Source organism: Lissotriton helveticus, chromosome 2_1 (genome assembly GCF_964261635.1).
Source record: "Lissotriton helveticus chromosome 2_1, aLisHel1.1, whole genome shotgun sequence".
NCBI lineage: Eukaryota > Metazoa > Chordata > Amphibia > Caudata > Salamandridae > Lissotriton > Lissotriton helveticus.
In genome coordinates, this window is record NC_136059.1 from 897,735,634 (window position 1) to 897,751,805 (window position 16,172).

General features: G+C 41.7%; 1 protein-coding gene across 3 annotated transcripts in view; it reads left to right on the forward strand.

The window, feature by feature from the left end:
* The window catches only part of AUH (AU RNA binding methylglutaconyl-CoA hydratase), a 789,095-nt gene that overhangs the window by 698,798 nt on the left and 74,125 nt on the right, over nucleotides 1-16,172 (forward strand). For all 3 annotated transcript variants that reach the window (XM_078675624.1, XM_078675622.1, XM_078675623.1), the window contains one exon: nucleotides 3,690-3,877. In XM_078675624.1, coding sequence (XP_078531750.1) covers nucleotides 3,690-3,877 — 188 coding nt within the window. The remainder of the gene's footprint in view (nucleotides 1-3,689; nucleotides 3,878-16,172) is intronic.

Below are 16,172 nucleotides of genomic sequence, written 5' to 3' on the forward strand. Positions count from 1 at the left end.
AGAACATAAATGTTGTTTGGGCATAACATATTAATTGGATACCAAGTTTAACTGAGAATTTAGAGTAATGGTAGTTTAAGATACAGGCACATAATAGCTCCTCAATGCATGTGTATGTACCAAAGACAACGTTGGGATAGCACATACTAACATGTAACCAATCCCTCACATCATATTATTGTGAGTGTGTAGCTTGGCACGAAGAAAACAGTACTAATGTCATAGTGGCTTTGTGAGCATGTCAGTGCAAAGGCCAAATGCACAATTGTGCAGTTAGGCAGCCGATTAGAGGTACGCATTTTAAAATGAAAATTTACTTTCTGTGGGATGGCACTGCAGACAGGCCATGATATAACGTTTCAACACTTGTATGATGTGTATTTTGTAAAGCGCACAGCTGCCCCAACGGGGCGTCCCGGCGCTGTATAACGCTGTGGAACCCTTCCTGGCTCTCCCTGTGAGATGCCCCTCCTGGGCACCCCCAAGGTGAAGCCAGGCATCCCAGTGTTGTAGGGGCCGTTGTGGAGATTAAGCAAGCTATTGCCCAGAGTTGCAGCGTGGGACCCATGATTAGAGTAGGCGTCGAAGCGAGAATTATAGAGTCCACGGACATTGAGCTCAAGACCCTGCCGCATCGGGACTTGAACCCTGGTCCCGGGCCTGATCTCTGCTAGAGTCTGCCGCTCTAACCAGTGAGCCACACTTCTCCTTGAGGTTGAGGTTAGAGGCTGGAAAATACTGTGGTGTTTTTTAATCAAATAGTTATTCATCACGTAGAGTACTGCAGCACCTCAATTTTTTCCAGGTGACTCGTATTTAATGGTAGAAAATGTGGCCAACTTTAGATAATTATTTAAGAACATTGGGTTGCCAGGGTATTAGGTATGGAAGGAGGCATTATTTTTGACTGGGAGAAGAGTATCACTATAATATGACTCTATTCAGTAAGTGGTGAATGCTGAAATCCATTAAATTGAAGACTTGTATCAAATAACTCTGTCTGCTGGTCACACATTATGAGAACAGTGTTAATTTAATGATGGAGAAACATTCAGTTTACTCTAGATCATTAAGCGCTAGTTGTAGTGTAGTGTGTGTTATAGATAGCAGGACTCCTTTTGTCCCTGACCGACTCCATGGAATAGTGACGTATGTGGTTGGGTGAGGTTAAGGAAATTAATGAAGTAGTATGGGCAGCTAACGGTTAAACTCTGAAGAATAAAGATGTGTAATACAGAGCTCCGTGTGTGGCATAATCATTTACATGTACCTGAGCTCTGAAGACGTTACAACTGGCGACGAGATAGGGGATTGCGTAAACCCTGCAACCCAAAGAACCAAGAGTACTCTTTTGGAGAGTTTGCCGTGGTTCAGTAAACTGCTCGTGCATGCCACGTGCCCCTCAGTTAAAGTGAAAAAATCAGCGGTTGGCATATGTGCAGTCAAACCGTTGCTCCAGCCAGTGCAAGGCCTGTGAAGAAAGCGAAGCCCTTACAGAAAGTCTTTTTGATGTCAGCTAGAAATTTTCTGGTAAAGTTTTGACAAGAGATACTGTGCCACAGTCTAACACAGAGCAGACATTCATACAGTATGACAATACTAAAGCCAGAGACAACCAGGTACAGAGAAGTGCTAAAAAAAGTGCTAAAAGAGGAAATTAAGAAACACTAAGGGCTGTGACAACTTGGTATGTAAAGTGCACAGAGCAGTCATAGCCAGGTGCAAGAGAATGCTATGAGTCAAAGCAGAGAAACGCAGAAAAATATTGAAGGCGGCGATAACCACATATGTAGAGAATACGCTTACCAGAACCATATCAAAGAGGGCCATGTTACCTCAACACCATGCACCACAACCCAAGCAGATGCATGCGGTTTGTGCTTATGAGGCTGGTGAATCAACTCAGACCGACTGAAAGGCTGTGGGTGGCGGTCGGAATAGTGAAGCTTTTCAATGGGTGCTAAAAAGAGCGTCAAATATGGTGCTGATGCCTTCTTAAAACCACCGCCTCCTTTCGCTGCCGCCAAAAAGCAGTATGTTGGTAACCGATGGACTTCCGGATTGAAAATGTAGTTATTTCATTGACACACTGGAAGTGGCAAATGATAAAAATATAATTAAATCTCTAAATTAATTTGGCACTTGAAAGAGTAAAAGAAGTGATAAAGAAAATACCACATGGTGATGAAGTGACAGATCATCAAAGCAAAGAGGCGTTAAGCATCAAGTTCAATCCAGCGCTAAATGTCAACTCTGCAAGGTACCTTTTCACTCAAGAACGGCAGAAAGCTGATAAAACGATGGATGAGTTTGTAGAAAGCTTGATTCGCTCATCAAGCATTGCAAATTTAATGAGTACAACGATGAAGAAGCCATGTGTCTCAGATTAATCGATGGTTGTCTCTCTGATTCCTTCAGATGACGAAGGCTGAGAGCGGAAGAAATAGCTGACAGACAAGCCACTATAATGGAGGCTGGAACGGCCCAAAATGAATCAGAGCTCAGTGTGAGAAGTTAGCGAGACCCAGGGTAAAAGGCCTCAAAGTAATGTCTCCAAAGAAAAAGAAGTTATGTTTTCGTTGTGGATTTTCCTTCTCACATGAAGGTAAATGTCCTGCCATCGGACAAATTCTCAAAGGCTGCTGGAAAGAGAACCATTTTGTAATGGTTTGCAGAGCGAAGGAAATATCAAGTTCATCACATCGAGAAAAAAAAGAATGCCAGAAAGTTCCAGAGACATTCCAACCAAACCCACAAGGATAAGTGGTAACATCAGTTAAGGTAAGCAGAAAAATAATGATGTCAATTGTGAGGAAGATGGTGATCACTGGCCAACGTGTGCCTGTAGGATTAGCTTCTTGCAAGGAAGAATGCCGGTCGAAATGAGATCGACAAGTGAAAGTGCAAAGTTCATTTGGATATTGTCCAAAAAGTACACTGATGGTGAATGGGTGCTCCATACCTTTTATCATAGACAGTGGCACGTCGATAAACATTATGCCAGTGGAAAAGTAATAGCTTTGTGAATCAGACTCTTGTCTCATATTCGCCAAGACTTGCATTGAATCAAGTCTTGAGGTTAGTGGAGCAAGTTCTATGTTCCACCAACCAGATTTATCGTGAATTTCAATAGGTATGTTTTTCCATAGCATCTCAAAGATGCCCCAGACATCCCAGGACCCGCCTCACTTTAATGTCAAATTACAAGACCGTTGATGTACACCCAAGACTCTTAAATGTCTTCTAACTAGAGCCACATCAAAAATTTTGCCTTACAGGTTAAATTTGTATCCAAGGCTGCAGCTCATTTGTTGCCTTCCATGTACGTAATTCAGTCTTTCCTTTGTTGTTATACGAAAAACTGTGTGACAACGGAGGGCATCAGAAATGACACAACTAGGAAATTTAGATTTGTATTTTGTTTGTCCGAAAGTCTGAAAAAGAAAATCTGTATTTGATCCTAATGATGTCTGTCATAAGATTCTGTAAACAAAACACATTCATTTTTCGCAAATTGTGATCATTTACTGTATTTGCATGCGTTTGTACTTGCGTCATGGCAAGGTTTGCTTCGTAATATGAACACGTATATTATATGTAAGTATACTTACATAAGTATATACTTTGTAGAACTTAATGTTGAATCCTAATGTAATAAATGCTTTTGTTTCACATTCTGCTCACTGCAGGCGGTACGCAGCGGCTGCCTCGTGCCATTGGCGTTGCTTTGGCAAAAGAGCTCATCTTCTCTGCGCGTGTACTAGATGGGGAAGAAGCAAAGGCTGTTGGACTGGTCAGCCATGTTGTTGAACAAAACGATGCTGGTGACGCTGCATACAGAAAAGCTGTATCTTTAGCAAGGGAATTCATACCTCAGGTTCTGAAGATCGCTTTCTTCACAGTTTTAACATTTTATTTCAGTACTTTTGAATGACAGATTCTCTAAAATCAGTTTCTCAAATGTATTTGCAGTAGTATGCACTTTTTACAGTATGGAATGTTGTCATTCAGAGATTTCATTAGCTGCACTAGGCAGCAGATTGTTGAAAATTGAAGTAAATGTAGTCTGTCCGTTAGAGATTCTAAACAGCAGCTAATGATGCTAGATATATTTATTTAGGAGTGAAGTGCCCTTTTGCTACATTGCTATTATTTTTGCTGCACTGTATATTCTTACTGTGGCTCTCAAACACGATTGAAACATTTGTATGTATCTCTGTGAGATGTAGATCTCATTCTACACACTGCAATGAAGTTGTGAGACAGCTAGGAGCATATTTAGAGTTCCTGCATATTTTTATCATGATTAATCCGTGGTTTCATCCAATTTTATTGCTAGTGTTGGTTGAAAGATTTACATTGTGTAACTGTGTATCTCTGTCAGAAAGTCTCTTACAGAACAAAGACTTTGTTGGTGGTCCTGCATATATTTCAACTCCAACCTGTAAGAATTGTCCTTTTGGAGTACACCCCTCCGAGCTGATTGATTAAGAATTCCTAGATCAAAACAATGTTGTATCAACTTTGAAATCAATAGTACTGTGCGGTAGAACGGCAAGAGTTGCAGACTGACAACATTTTCTGAGTAGACCCATCAGCGTGCTGTGAGGACAGTGGCTGTTAACTAGTATGCTCGTTAAAAGGTAGCAGTACCTGACGTATTTATGCGTTTGTTTTATAAATTCACAAATCCATTATGAAAATATAGAATGTCGCAGTAAATATTCATAGCCCTATTTTAATGGTACGAAACGCTACACATATTAATGATTGTTCAACTACAGGGTTCCACAGTCCCACCTGCATGCATTAGTCATGCTCCTGATCATCTACAGCGATGTAGGGCCCAGATGTAGGTAATAGCAAATTACCGAATGGTAAATACCGAATTTTACCGATTCGGTATTTACAATTCGGTAATTGCTATGTAGGTAAAAAAATCGGTAAAAATACCGAATCGGTAATATTTGGTAATTACCGATTACCGAATCGGTGTTTGCTATTGAATCCTATGGGCCTTGAACCCATAGCATTCAATAGCAAATACCGATTCGGTATTTACCGATTCGGTACAAATACCGAATTGCAAAGGGGGACAGGGTGTCACTTTGACACCCTGTTGCACCCCTGTAACTGGCTTGTGCACCATGTGGCACACAGACATGCCCTTAGGGCATGTCTGTGTGCCACATGGCACAGGTGTACATGCACAGATGTGCATGTCCACAAGAATTCGTAATTTACCATGCAATTGTATTGCATGGTAAATAATGAATTCTAAAGGCCCTGTAGCACTGTTAGAAGTGCTACCTACATAGGAAAATACAGATTCGGTAATTTTACCGATCGGTAAATTTACCGAATCGGTAACATTTACCGATTCTGTAAGTTTACAGAATCTGTATTTTTACCGATTTGGTAAAATTACCGAATCGGTAAAATTACGAATCTGTAAGTTTTCAGTGCCCCTACATACCAATGTCAAAATACCGGTCGGAAACGGCCGAAAATCGGTATTTTCGGCCGATTCCGACTGGTATTTTGACACCTACATCTGGCCCTTGATGCCCTAAATAGCTTCGGTGATTTAGCAGATATAAACGGTTTTAGGTCATTTTTAGGCGCAGGTGCGAGTTCACTAAATGATTACCTTGTCAGGGGTAACCCCGGGGGAAATCCAAGGTACTATTCTTTATCATTATTATCTTATCATTAGGGAATGCTGCCTACTTTATTAATATTTGACTTCCTTGTTCCAGAGCATGGAACAATATCATATAGCAATTCTCTCCTGCAGTCAGACATATATTTCCATTCACTTTTGTTCACAAATTAAATATCCCTGCCAGCTTGATCCTTGTAGAAACTGAGAAGGCATCCAATAGGATCTCCTGGTAATATATTTGGGAAACATTTACTCTAAACATGTAATCCCTAATTCCTTGCTCAAATCCAAGCATTATATATAGGTATGTCTGCTAAGGTTGTATGTTGGTCAGAATTTCTGAGGGTATACAGATTAACAGAGGGACACGTCAGGGGTGCCCACTTTCCCCACAATTATTTGGTTATTTCTGAAGTCCTTTCTGCACTGTTTCAAAAGTGCTATTTGTCCCTTGTCACTTAAAGTGAATTTATGCGGATGACATTGCAATATTTTCATTTAATCCCAATCTAACAATGCCTATTACTGAGAGAGAAGCCATTTGACCTTTAACTGGTTTCTGGATATTTCATGAATTCCAGTAAAACTCAATTCATATATATCCTTCCAAATCCACAAGATGACATTACATCTATATCATCAACATCATATTTGGGAGTACGAATTGCACCCTAGAGTACTGTATCACTTAATTATGATATTCTGGTTAATAAAACTAAAGCAATCTTGGAAATTATGAATAGAGCACTCCTTGGTCTCACTAGCAAGTGTAATCTTATTAAAAAGGTTATATTACCCCATTTTTGGCACCTGTTTAGAGCAAAACTCTTCTATGTTACACTGATATTTTGTTTAGTAAACTAGCTACAATTTGGGACCACTTTAAATGGGGGTATAAACGTGCATGTAGGACCATTGGATTCATGAAACTGCCACTACATAGAAGCTGGTAGGCTTTTCCTGATTTTAGGAATTACTATCTTGCTGCCTTAGTGGGCCGTTTGCCCAAGGTTCTGTCTCTTTCGTGGCAGGGGACCTTCTGCCACTGTATTTGAATTCTATAATGGGCACTGGGTTCTTTGATCCATGTATTTTAAACATCTCTATCCTGCAGTTTCAGGAATGCAGACAGTATGCTTTCACCGTCGAGGGAGATTTATTTCCAAAATAGATCTAACTTTTCCCTGCAATCAGACTCTAACTAACCATAAAACAGTCTTGCTACCATCTACACCGTACATACTTGCAATCAACTTGCACACGGAACATCAGCGCAAGGTACTAGATGTCATATTAAAGGGGAACTATTGAGTAAGATTACATCCGGTAGACCTTACTCCTCAAACGGATAAAAAAATCTGTTTAGGGCCATTACTCCAGTGGCGCCTCTTCCACTCAAGCGGAGGAGCGTCGCCCCACTGCTTTTCAGCAGTGTAAGGAAAAATAAAATATTAACTGAAAGTTATCATTTTATTTTTTCTTGTTTGTGGACATGGCAGCTTTGCCAGGCAGTGCGGGCGGGGCTGCTCTGCTGACAGAGTAGGGGAGTTGAGGAGTGGTTTCCACTCCCTTTAAGTGCGCATGAATGTTTGACGGGCACTCTAAGGCCATCTAAACATTCATACACACTTTCCCTGTTCACCACGCAGGCTCCATTACAGCCTGTGTGAAGAACATGCCCAGGCCCCTATTCCCTGGCTGAGTACCAAACGTCAACGCTCAGACCAATCACAACTTTGCAATGCAGCATTGTGATTGGTCTGGGAAACCTCAGCCTGGGTGCCTACTGTTATTCAGGCCGGCATGACGAGGAGGACCCAGCAAGGAATATGCAGTCAGGAGTTTAGTAAAATTGTATTTTTTATTTACCCTCCACCTCCCCACCCCGATCAGTGCCAGCCGCCACTCCATTCATCCACTTAAAGTAGTCTGCTGCCACCACCGCTTTATGTCAACAAACAAAGACCGGGACAATAGTATCATGTGAGGAAAGGGTGTGTGCATCTCCAGGTCACCAAACAGGTTCTGGACCTCGGATTCACTATTGACAGGCCAAGAACAAGTCATGATACCGGTTTCACATGCAGTTGAGTCACTCAGGGTCGGACAGGACACTCAGGGCTAGCACCCTATTAGCATTCAGGTAACATTCCACCCCAGCAAATACTCTAATACATTACTAGCATAACTCGTTAGTTTCTGTCTTTTTGAGCTTTTTGTTCTAAAGATTTGAGTTCCCCCTTAATTCGTAGCTAAACATTCACTAAAGTGTTTTTTTGTGTATATCGATTATTTTTTATTTAAATCCTAATTCACTCGAGCCCAAAATGATTACAATTTAGCTAGGAACAACACAAAATGTGATGGGGTGCAGCAGAATGCTTAGTCATAAGGGCTGTTGCAATGAGGGGCTTCTCGTTAGTTGCCATTGTGAGGGCGCAGTGAGTAACAGTCAGCATGTGGCATTAAAATCCATATACCACGATCCAGCCTTGGCCAGTGCCCGGGATTGGGGTTGTTTAATATAAAAGCCATGATTAGGACTTGCCTATTTGGTAAGGAAGTGTCTCTTGTTGAAATATTTTCCCTTGCCTCAGAGCTCATCAGTAGCCCCAGGCAATAATGAAAATGAAGCCTGAATGGCCACAGCGCAAATGGGGCATCGGTGTCTGAAAGCAATAACGAGCATCACTGGCACTAGTCAGTAATGAAAATTCATGGCCCAAACTAGTAATATGGGTCAATTTTCCCACATATCACTGAACATCAATGTGCCCTATTGTTAATGAGCTTCCGAGACCCGCAGCAGATAATGAGTGTCAATGTAAATTAGCAGTATGTAAAACACTAGTAATACTAGGAGAACCGCCCACCAGAATAGGTTTCCCAGACGTTATTTCAGGCATTTTGCAGTGCATCAAACTCTAGCTGTTGCCGGGATAAAGTAGACCGAAGATCACGCGATTAGGCAAAGTGGGTGCATTAAAGGCACATTGCAGTTATTATTTCCAGTATTGAGCCTAAATACCTACAGGTAACAATGAGAGTCAATAGTTTCAGGAGGTAAAGAGTCTGAAGAACCCCAGGAATTAATGATCATCATCAACGGACCAGCTTCAATAACGAGCCTCAATGGTCTCTATTAGTAGTAAAGAAAAGTACTCCCATTCAGTGATGAGCTTCAGTGTCCCAAACATTAATATACTTGAGTGGCCCTATTTAGTAATTAGCCTCAGTGCCTTCAGAGCACCACAGAGCACCACAAGTCCCAGACTGTGATGAGACTAAATGGCCCAAGGTATTAATGAGCATTAATGGTCTTAGTCGTATTGAGCCTTAGTGGCCCTGCACGTCGAGCTTTAATGGCCACGTGGATTAATGAACTTCTGTGGTGGGAGAGTGGCTGAAAATTAGCCTGCAGGAGCAAGATTTAGGATATAGACGTTAACAAAAATAATTGCTGCATGAGGCTTCCACTCCACCCACAGCATTAACAGGGTGGAGTACTGGAAAGAAATTCTGGATGCAATAGACAACCACCATGGTCCACATAGAGATCCCCCGGTTTCCTACCCATTCAATATTATGATCACTCAAAAGGCTGCACTCTCTAAAAAGCAAACATATCTGGCCACCCTAATTGCATCCAAGCAAGCAAATTTGGCTTGAATGAGGAAAACAGAAAGACCAATGATACAGTATTGGTTACACAAACTCTGGTACATTTTGGGTATGGAAAATATAGCCCTCTCATTAACGATTGAGGCGAGCAACGTTGCCACGCTCCGGGAGCCCTTCGTGGTATTCCTCACATCTGCATTCAAAGAACTCTCCTGTCCCAGATACCCAAGCACGCGGTGAAACAAAATAAAGGAGGATTCATGTGTCCGCGCACACTCTTCGCACAGACCAAACACGCACAAACTTTGGTACTTAACCCAGGTGGGAAGTGTGGGTATAGTGGTAGGAGTTAAAATGGGGAAAGGGAAGTGGTGAAGTTGGTAAGTATTACATGTATGTTCTCAGTTGGTCTTTATTTTTTATATTGTAATGTTCTTCCCCTGGGTTGTGTCATAGGTAGTTGTATTAATTCTTAAATACAAAGATGTAAATTATAGCGGCTGGTCCATAGGGGCAACGGGGCAGCGCCCTACAAAAGAAGCGGCTCACTGCAGTTTGGGCAACAGGAATGTAAGCAGACGAATTTGTCTGTTTACATTTCCGACCGGCCTGTGAGTCACGGGTGAAATTGCGCATGTGTCAAGGCACAGCACACGCAGGCGAGGAGTCCAGAAGATGGTCCGTCTGCGCATGTGAGTGAGGAGCGTCGCCCCTCACTCACATTCACAAACCATTAGGCATGCTCCGCATGCCTAATGTGGTGCAAGCGTCTGGAGATAGGATCCTGCTCGGGCGGTGGCGCGTTTTTTGCAAAGTCGCCCCGTGCCCTATCAAGTAGCAGGATATAGAGTAAGTAAACAAGGGTTAGCCGACACCCTGCGCATCCAGTCTCCTGATTTGGCAGTTAGCATTGCAAAAGAAAAGAGCGGGCAGAAGTTAGTGCGACGCGGGACTGGAGGAGAATGGAGATGCCTGGTAAATTTATTTTTTTGTTGTATTCATTAAATTAATCCCCACACCGCCTCCCCCCCGCGAACCCAGTATCCACGAGTCATGCAGGCCACGAGGAGAGGCATCTGTCGCCAGACGATTCCACACTGAACGAGATCGTACATCTGAGTGAGGGGTAAGCAGGTGGGGCGACAAAGCAAGCTCGAGGCCAAGGTGGTTGAATGGGCTAATGCTGCACCACGCAGAGCAGAGGTGCAGGTGCATACTAAAAGTCGTAAACAAGATCTTGCAGATATCAGAGCGCTTTACATTCAATCAAGATGGGTATACAAACTAATTTAAAAAAAACGGATCAACAATTATATTTTGTGTCTGGTTCACTATCATTGGCTCTGGCTCAGCACGCAGAAAAATCTACACGGTATGAGTGTTCCAATGATGGATGCAGGATGGATGGGTGGATGGATGGGTGGATGCATGAATGAATGATGGATGCAGGATGGATGGATCGATGAATGGATGGGTGATGGATGAATGGATGCAGGAATGGATGCAGGATGGAGGATGGATGGGTGGATGAATGAATAATGGATGCAGGATGGATGGGTGGATGGATGGGTGGATGCATGAATGAATGATGGATGCAGGAATGGATGGAGGATGGATGGGTGGATGAATGAATGATGGATGGTGGATGGATGGGTGGATGCATGAATGAATGATGTATGGATGCAGGATGGGTGGGTGGATGGATGGATGGGTGGATGAATGAATGAGGGATGCAGGATGGATGGGTGGATGGATGGATAGGTGAATGGATGAATGGATGCAGGAATGGATGCAGGATAGATGATGGATGGGTGGATGGATGGATGGGTGGATGAATGAATGAATGATGGATGCAGGATGGATGGATGGATGGGTGGATGCATGAATGAATGATGTATGGATGCAGGATGGGTGGGTGGGTGGGTGGATGGATGGATGGGTGCATGAATGAATGATGGATGCAGGATGGATGGATGGATGAATGGATGGGTGAATGGATGCAGGAATGGATGCAGGATGGATGATGGGTGGATGGATGGGTGGATGAATGAATGATGGATGCAGGATGGATGGGTGGGTGGATGCATGAATGAATGATGGATGCAGAATGGATGGGTGGATGGATGGGTGGATGCATGAATGAATGATGTATGGATGCAGGATGGGTGGGTGGATGGATGGATGGGTGGATGCATGAATAATGTATGGATGGATGCAAGGTGGTTCGGGCTCGCTCGCTCGCTGCGGTGCAATATGCAAATTAGTTTACGCCACACCACTTTCAAATGTCACCAGCCGCCCCTGAACATAAACAAGAGCGGTTTCAATTTAGCTCAATCGGTGCTCGCAAACAGAGAGAGATTTAAAAACAAATGATATAAAATATATCAAACTACAGCCAGCTCCAGTGCCGCAATTCGGAGAACTCCATAGTTTGTAACTATTAATCGTTTTGAATATCAAGAGAGGTTTTTAAATTGGAAAGGCATTTCGCTTGCATTTTAAAAACAATCGGTTGTAATGCATTCTAGGAGCAAAAATCCCCCAAAAATATTTTTTGTGAAAGTCTGCAGTAGAAGTCATGCTGCTGGTGCCTACATTCCAGCGCCTCCCTGCTAAGCCAGATGACAAGGAGGGTGTTGCCAGCATCATTTTTATTTTTTAATTTTTTTGTACCAAGGTCGCTGATAGCTGTCGTTGCCAAATTGCAAACCGGACACCTGTTAGCCATAAACTACCTCGGCCATCCTTGTTTTGTGAATACACTGGACAATTAAACATATTACAAAATACCCAAGCATACACTTTAGTGTGTTCACTGCCATTCATATTCTGTTTTCAATTAAGTACTGTCATGGTTAGGATTGGGCATTTTTATCACCAGTCGTTTTCGAGATAATAAATATTCTAGATATTCTCATTAAACTTTCCAGACTTGTTGGCAATTATTGCAGTTTATGCTATCATTGGCACGCAAAGTCACCAGGACGAAGATTTTGATTTACAACAATGAGGCAAATACAGCAATCCCGCGTTTTCAAAGTTGCACATCTACTCTAAGAGGGTTACTCCTACACGAGATGGTACATGTTACATTTTTGTTCAGTTTAATCACAGAGAAGCCGGGGCTAATTCTGGAAAACTGCAATTTTTCTAGATTTCCAGGAATACTTCAGTATGCAAAATGCAGAATTGTCCCCATATGGAGGATTCCACCTCTATAAAAGTGCACTTGAAAGAATAGTTTTTAATTTTGCCCTCTACATGTAAAATAATATTCCATGTGGAGAAAACATTTCCAATGCACTTTTAAGAAATACGAGTGAACCTTCTCACCAAGGAAACAGAAGCCTTTTTATTTCTTTAAGAGTCAATCAAATAACACTCGATAAAGTACGCAGCTGCTTCACCAGAAATGTCTCGTCACTCTAGCAGACAGTGTATGGTGGGGCGAAATAACAAAGGGGCTTAACAGTGTCAAATAACCAAGTTTTGAGTTGCTTATTGAAGGAAGTCAAAGACTCAACTCTACGCCATTTAGGTGGGAGACTGTTCCATAATTTTGCTGTGAGGACAGTAAAAGAGCTACCTCCACGGCAAGACTTCCTAAATATTGGGATGTGAAGGAGGCCGCTGTTGTTGGACCTGAGTACCGTGTTTTACCAGTAGCCAGTGTAAGTGCCTTAGATGTAGAGAGATATGATGGCGCGGCGGAACTCTCCTGACTAGTGTGGCCGCAGTGGTCTGGATTAACTGAAGTCTGCGGATCAAATAATTAGGGAGACCAAGATAAAGACTATTAGAAAAGTCCAGGCGAGAGGTGACTAAAGAGTAAATTACTGTTTTTCTCATCACTTCAGGAACCAGATAAAGAAACTTCTTTAAGATTTTTATCTTCCTAAACCAGACCGACAAAATATATTTAATTTGCGATGCAAAGAAAAGTGTGACATCAAAGATGATAACCACATTTCTGGCTGAAGAGGTTGGATTAGGAGGAGCATTGAGTTCCACAGCCACCCAATGTAAGGCCGTAGTGGATCAGTATGCCTAAAAAACAAAACTTTGGTTTTATTGGCATTCGTTTTCATGCAATTCACATCGATCCAAGCCGCAACTCCTCCATTGCACTCTTTAAACTTAAAAATAGCTGTCTCTGTTTTATCCTAGAAGGCATAAAAGCAATTGAGTGTGGTTGGCTAACAACACTACCTTGACACCCCAAGATTCGATGAGATACACCAAGGAGGAAAGTTAGAGATTAAATAAGAGTGGAATCATTATTCAGTAAAGTTGGAGATCGTCTCCTAAATGTCTAATGACACCCACAACTTTTTTGCTGTTAGCTAAATCATAGCCTGCCGTAAGGCTAACAAAATACAGATATATGAGCTTTTTTAATGGGCATATTTTAGGGTGAAACCAGACAGAGCTCTTTTTTTACCATGGAATTAGCCTACAGCATATAATGAGTCTGCATTTGTTTCAGCAATTGAGATGTATTTCTTAGTCAATACAACATTTAGGATGGTCACTAAAACAGTTATGTGGTTGTCAGAACCAGATAGAAATAGTCAGAGACGCCAAGCTTAATTTGAGCCAGTGGTTGCTGGTGGCGGCCAACGGCACTCATTTTTGGGGACCTGCACTTATTTTTCATGATCAGAAATTTCCCTACAGCAAGCGAGGGAAAAACCAATGAAGGGGAAAAGAAGTAGGAAAAAAAGGCAGAAAATGCCACAAAAGGGGAAAGTGGAGCTTGTAAGAGTGGGATAAAGGGGAAAGGGTGTTAGGTACTGGATTATTGAGGCATGAGGTGTTTTGAAGAATATCCTTTGACGCTCCATCTTTTAATTGCTTTGGTCTCGAGCATCTGAATATAGCTTTGGGCACCTCCAATCATTCTTTTACAAATTAAGCACTGAAGAGAGACTTGCAGTTGAGTCCAAAAAATTAGCTTACTTCTCTTGGGATTGAAAGTTAAACGAGTCTCCCCAAAAAATAAATTCAAGCTTTTGAGTTTGGCGATTTGAAGTGATCCTTTTGTAAATATTATTTGACATTTTATTCACCATGATGTCTGTGTTTGTAAGTACACCCAGTAATCTTGCTCTAGACACTGATCCCATCCTTTATTGAAATTGCCTTGCTTCTATTCTCCATAGCCTGAGATTGAATTTCTCTTGTTTTTCTAATATTTCTATAACAGTAGCCACTTTTGCAATTAGTAATTCTAATATTGTTATATTTTTCTAGGCAGCATAAATTGACCGCCCTCAAAATGTTACATATTGTCTTTAAGTACACCTCATCATTCCAAATGATAAATAATCTATCTAGTACATTGAGTGCCTTTGTCTATAGGTGAAACTTATAGGTAGGGGTGGGTAAAATATTCAGGTAGATTTCAAAATAGATACTATTCACTGCTTTCCCTCCCCTGCGGAGTGGAAGTAGGGTTGTTGCACTGGTGGAAACAAATACTAAAGCCCAACTTAATTGCATTTAGGATCATTGTGAAGTGCTGATCAGTGTATTTAGCTAAAACAATAAGGGCATTATGGTAAATACATTACATGGATCCATGCCAGTGTTCCTAAAAATATCTTTGCTGGACAACTGCTTTCAGGGGGCGCGGGCAGTGTAATTTACTTATTTTAATTCCTGTCAAGGTTACTACATTGTCCAGATCCTGACAGTGCTGGATAGTACAAGTCTTCCGCGTTCCTCCCTGCATGGAAGAAGGACTTCTGTGCCTTTGGGCATTCTACCATCATTCTGTCATTTGGCAGATGTATATGAAACACACAGAATCAGGTGCAACTGCCCAAAGTCACTTACAGAAGATGAAAAAACGAATTCTCCCACTCTTTTGGCTAACATCAACTTCTGACCGCAATCTAACAACCAAAACTTTATTGAAAGTTCTGTCCACAAGATGTATAGAATGTTCTTTAGTGTCATTTTGCTTGCAGTAAGTGAAATGAAGAGTTTGCTTATCAGCAATTTCCAGAGTCATGGGGTTTACTGATGTTTCAATCTATCCTTCATTTTATTTTCCAAAGGGCGGCTTTCATTAAATTTCAATATCTTGCAGAAAATAAATTCAAAAATGAGAAAAATCATTCCAAGCTCATCCAATTCTTTATTGTATAATTCAAGAGAATTTTCATGGGGCTGGTGTTCTGGCCACTTTGCAGTCCTCGTAAGTGGGAGATTTACAAACTAGATTAGGCAGAAAAACATGTGGGTTTATGTCCAATTTACCGAAACAGTTCCCATTGTTTATGAAGATGTCTGTTATACCCATTTTGTCTAAATGGCTTTAGGCCACTTGCCAAATGTAAAACACAAAAACTTTGTCATTTTTGAATTCTAATTTTATAGGCCAGTCTGACCGTAACTGTTTCCAGCTCTCATGCTCACTGACCATTTAGTGTCAGGAACCAGTACATTCTTTACTGGAGGGAGAGCCATTGTACTGGCACTAACAGTGGTTGCACAATCCTTGGATATAGAGGGCTGCAAAAATTTGTCTCTTTTGCTCATTTACTTTTTATCCAACTCGTGTACATATTTTATCGACCTCCACCAATCAGCCCCTTTAGAAGGCTCCCTCTGTGACCACCTCCTGCATATTTCCCTTACTGCCAACAGAATCAAATAAAACTGCAATGTGTCATGCTCCAGATAATACATGTTACTCCCATCCATTTCCCCCAGCGTCCCGAAAAATACCAAAGTTGGGCTTACCTTTTCAGCCAATAGCAAAATGTCAGACATCATCCTACCATCTTTTTGCCAATACTGAGCCAATCATGGACAACTAAAAATCGTATAAATGTCATCCACTTCCTGACTCTTGCATTTTTTACACTTGGAGTCC